Source organism: Corvus brachyrhynchos, unplaced genomic scaffold, assembly GCF_000691975.1.
Source record: "Corvus brachyrhynchos isolate BGI_N302 unplaced genomic scaffold, ASM69197v1 scaffold549, whole genome shotgun sequence".
Taxonomy (NCBI): Eukaryota; Metazoa; Chordata; class Aves; order Passeriformes; family Corvidae; genus Corvus; species Corvus brachyrhynchos.
Genome location: NW_008240055.1, coordinates 25,844 through 30,468, shown reverse-complemented (window position 1 = coordinate 30,468; position 4,625 = coordinate 25,844). Strand labels below are relative to the sequence as shown.

At 42.0% G+C, this 4,625-nt stretch overlaps 2 protein-coding genes across 3 annotated transcripts in view; one reads left to right on the top strand and one right to left on the bottom strand.

Moving 5' to 3' along the window:
- LOC103622640 (dynein light chain 1, cytoplasmic) overlaps positions 1-1,745 on the top strand; it is a 20,042-nt gene extending 18,297 nt beyond the window's left edge. For both annotated transcript variants that reach the window (XM_008641620.2, XM_017744716.1), the window contains 2 exons: positions 133-273; positions 1,378-1,745. In XM_008641620.2, coding sequence (XP_008639842.2) covers positions 142-273; positions 1,378-1,515 — 270 coding nt within the window. In that variant the 5' untranslated portion in view covers positions 133-141 and the 3' untranslated portion in view covers positions 1,516-1,745. The remainder of the gene's footprint in view (positions 1-132; positions 274-1,377) is intronic.
- Positions 1,746-1,856: 111 nt separating this feature from the next.
- The window catches only part of COQ5 (coenzyme Q5, methyltransferase), a 5,726-nt gene continuing 2,957 nt past the window's right edge, over positions 1,857-4,625 (bottom strand). The window contains exons 4-7 of the mRNA XM_017744713.1: positions 4,582-4,625; positions 2,914-3,002; positions 2,595-2,706; positions 1,857-2,478 (exon numbers count right to left, since the gene is read on the bottom strand). Coding sequence (XP_017600202.1) covers positions 2,377-2,478; positions 2,595-2,706; positions 2,914-3,002; positions 4,582-4,625 — 347 coding nt within the window. The 3' untranslated portion in view covers positions 1,857-2,376. The remainder of the gene's footprint in view (positions 2,479-2,594; positions 2,707-2,913; positions 3,003-4,581) is intronic.

Here is a 4,625-nt window from a genome sequence, read left to right as displayed (position 1 = left end):
CACGCTCCCCGGCCACGGCGGTGGCACCGCGCGGCGCCCGAGAGCGCGCTGGGAATGAGCTTTGAGGCTGCTTGGCAGGTGGTTCTGGCAGGCGCTCCTGCAACTCTGAATTTCCTTCTTCTTTTCTCCAAGCAGGCAATCATGAGTGATCGAAAGGCAGTGATCAAAAATGCGGACATGTCAGAAGAAATGCAGCAAGACTCCGTAGAATGTGCTACTCAGGCCTTGGAGAAATACAACATTGAGAAGGACATCGCTGCTCACATAAAGAAGGTAGATGTTGGCTTGTAATGTACTCATGATATCTCTATGCGCATGAAAAATCAATTGGGGAGAAGGCTGCTAGGCAAGTAGCTCCAGAGAAACGAGTTCTAGAGGCACTAGATAATCAACTTAGACTTTCTCTCTTTCTCTTCCTTTCCCCACCCTTTATGTGGACCTTTCTAGGTCCTTCTGCTTTTCTCTTGTAGTGCCTTACACCTTCTCTGCCACTGTCCCATTGTCCACGTGAGGACAGAGTGGCAGCTGACTTTCCCTGTGACTGATGAGCTGGTAACAAGACATAGGCTCTGTGCAGCCTATTTAAAGAGTGGTGGTTTGCCAACCATGTAATAAGTGTGTTTGGTTTTTTCCCTTTCCCACCACATGTAAGACAAGCTGTTCATGCTAACGCTGAACAGATGGTTCATAGCTTACAGTTCGTCACATTTTCTCTCTTCACTCCTACTGAGAGCCTGACTGAGGTGCAAGTAACTGAAGGGTTTGGTTGAGCAGAACAGAAACTCCCATGTCCTCACAAAAATATCTTCAGATGACAGCTCTTAGGTACTGGAGTATAAATCTACTGACTGCATGGGTTTGCTCACTGTAGACCTGTAAACAGGAGTTTATTTATAAGTTGTAGCAGGCTCCTGACAACAGTGTGTCACAGCATCATCTGATGACCAGGTGTCAAGGTTGTGGCAGAGAATTTGCCATTAAGTGTCCTTTCAACATCCTTATTGCAAAAAACAGCTAATGAAGTCAAAATACCAGTTTTGTTGGAGATTCTGAACAAGCAGTGAAGTTCTTAGAAGTTATGGTTTGAGATCATGGCATGACTTTAGGGGAAAAGTTACTTCCCCAACCATATGTTTTAAGCTTATTCCTGCTCTTCTTGGAAGCACTTTTTGTTTTAATATGACTAAGCAGCAAATGAGTTATAAAGTGACAGATGATCCTTGTACTTAAGAACATATGCTGCTCCTTAATTGCCTTCTTACCAAAGTGATACTTGTTAACAAGTGACAAATCATTGCCAAAAAACCCCCCCAACTGTTAGACAATATTAGTATAATTACCATGAAAATGCTGAGTTTCTAATTCTCTCTTCTGTAGGAATTTGACAAGAAATACAATCCCACTTGGCACTGCATCGTGGGAAGGAACTTTGGCAGCTACGTGACTCATGAGACCAAGCACTTCATCTACTTCTACCTCGGCCAAGTTGCTATTCTTCTTTTCAAGTCTGGCTAGAACCGTGGACTGTTACTGAAACTTGCACCTGGGTACAGGACTGCACACTGACTCCCACCTTCAGCCTTCCTGATCTTCAGGTCTTTTGTTGTATCGTTAATAGTCAGGGATTTTGCTGTAGCAGCTGGTATTTTCATTGTGGCTATAGAAAAAAGCAAAAATGTCTTCCTTGTATTTATTTTCTTTCAAAAGACGGCTTCTTTGCTAATAAAACTGTTGGAACAAGTTTATCCCTTTGCCCTCTTGCATTACTCTCTTTATTACCTTGTGAATGACGGATGAACATCCCCACCTCTATTCCCAAATCCATCCTTTCTTAGCAAACCTTCTTACAAGACTGATTTAAGTGGAAAAAAGTTGATGCAGAGCCCTTTTATTTCATAAGACTTTCCATTTGCCTTTGAAAGAAGTAGAGGAGTCATGGGAAAAAATCCCTAAACTCCACATGACAAAGATAATAACAGCTTCATAGAAGTCCATAGTTACTTCATAAATCCAAGTTACTTTTCGCAAGTATAATATCCTCCTTAAAGCTTAGTAAAAAGAAAGGCATCGTATTTGAAGACTAATCTGTCTATTTCTGTATCCACACCCACTGCCAACTTGCTTCACTTGTTAGCATTGCTCAGTTTTGGCCATGTCTTTTACATTGCACTTGAAGGGAAATGCAAGTGTAAGAAACACCACTGGAGTCACTCCACAGGTTTCTTGGTGGGGATAGGTAACTTGTGTTCTTCTGAGTTTGGCTGGTGAGCAAGTATCTGCTGCACAAGTTCTTGGAACTCCTCTTGATGCCATTAAAATTCCACAGCTTTCATAACCTTCATGAAAATTATACTTTTGGTGTTTTGCTACACAGACTCACAGTTTGAAACCTGAGTGAATGGCAACAATGCCAAAGTTTAAATTCTCATAATCCACTTTGAAAAAGCCTACATCTTCTATCATTGCCTTCAGCTCCTCCTGAAAAATAAGTGCCATAATTATTAACAACCTGAAGGCCTGTAAACCAGCTGGCCACAAGATTATGCTGGAATTGTGTTTTGTGTGTTAATGAATTAGGGGAAATACTACCTTACCTGAGGGGGGAACTGTCGGATGCTCTCCACAAGATACTGGTAAGACTTCCAGTCACCAGCAATAACCTCACCCAGGACAGGGATAACCTGGAAACTGTAGAGATCATAGAGCCTGCAGAGAGAGACAACAAATACAGATCAATAGAAACAAATTTTAAACCCTCTCCAACATGAGCTGGTCTCTCTGCCACTATGCTATGCAGTCTGTAGCTGATTTTAAAAGTGCACCAAGATGTAGCCTCAAAGTGTCTCCATGTCTTATTCTGAGTACAAATAAGAGAGCCTTGTGACACAGCACAAAGTGTCACCATGTTCCTACCTGGAAAGAAGAGGGTTGCTGACATGACTGAATTCAAGGCAGAGAAATCTTCCTCCTGGTTTCAGCACACGATAGGCCTCTTGAAGTGCCTGAGACAAAGCAGATGAGATAAGTTTGTTTCTATAGAACAGCACCTGCCTATTATCATGCCATGTGATATTATCATGCAGCTCTGATGAACTGAGGGGAATTAAGAGTATCCTGACCGGCAATCTACAATATTTAATGTAGAGAAGGATCTCAAGACAAGTAAAAAAAAAAAAAAAAAAAAACAAATAACCAAACATGACACAAACCCAAAGCACAAATACTCTTGCTGCTACATAAATAGACTTTTACAAGGCTTTGTGTCAAAACTGTGATGTCAGGTTTGCAATTTTTCTTTTCTTTCCCCACTCCCATCTGATGAAAGTTTGTTGGCAGAGCTCTTCTAATTACATACCAAACAGAAAAGGGAGAAGGTGACTCACCGACAAGAAACTGAAAATGAAAAAAGGGCATGATAGGTTTTTTTTAATCAAAAGAAAGGATTTTACTGTGAGGCACACCCAAAGGTTCAAAGAAGGAATGATACTGGGTTTTGGATGAGCAATGTGCAAAAACAGGAAGAAGGAGAAGGAAGAAGAAAATCTTTGGCTACTTTGAAAATTCCATCCTGCATTGAAATAGAATACCTAACAAGAATCTGGACAAAATTCTGTTTAAAACTGTATATTCTTTCATACAAGAGCAGAGCAGAGTTGTATTCCAGAACCTCTGAAGGCTGTACATCTGCTTGACTTCAACTGTCCTGTTCCTACAGGATAAAATATAAACACTACACAGGAGCTCTGCTACCAGACTGCTGTATGCATGAAGGCAAAGAGCCTTTGCTTTGGAAGGGTGCAGACAAAGCACCAGGAGAAGCCATCCACATTAAGTTCAAATGCATATGGTTCAAGGTGGTTTGGATCCAAATGCTACACCTTCCACAGGAGCTCTGCCAAGTTTGTAACACACTCCTCCAAAACAGACAACTAGCATATCCAGTCAGGTGTCACCCCCACAGCCAGTCCTTCTCAAAGGACAGAGATGGTTTATAGGGTAAGACTTATCTTAATTAAAACCATACTTGTTCTTTATAGTGAGCTCTGCCACCAGCCAGTGTAAAGACACTGAGCAGAAGTGGGCTGAACAGGTTAGTTCACCAGCAGTGGGGGCAGCAGCCTCCTTCCCACTCTGCTCTGGCAGTTCTGTTGGCTCAGGCAGGGAAACAGAAGGGGACAGGAAGCATTGGACCCCCTGTCAGTGGGATATAGATCAGGTGCTTCAGGAAGATTTGAGATATACACACTACTGCACTGTGCATGTGTATATCCAGCCATGCCATAGGTCAGGAGAAGGTGGGGAATGACTGTAGCATCCAGCCCTTTGCCTTAGGAAGAGACTGTGTGGCTTGCCAAGCTGTAAGGATTGGGTGCAACTGGTATAAATCTACGTTTTTATGGCAAAGGTGGGGCAGTTGATTGCATTCTCTATTCAAAGAAGTTGCATACTACGTGTCACTTATTTTAAATGTTTCAGGAGTAGACTAGGACCTTCCTTTATCCAAAGGAGTTCCTACTTTGCTTCCTTTGTAGAATAAAAAATCATAAGGACCATATGTCAGGATACATTCTAGTAACTTACCAAATCAATACGAGTTACATTTCGGATTCCAAAGGCAATTGTGT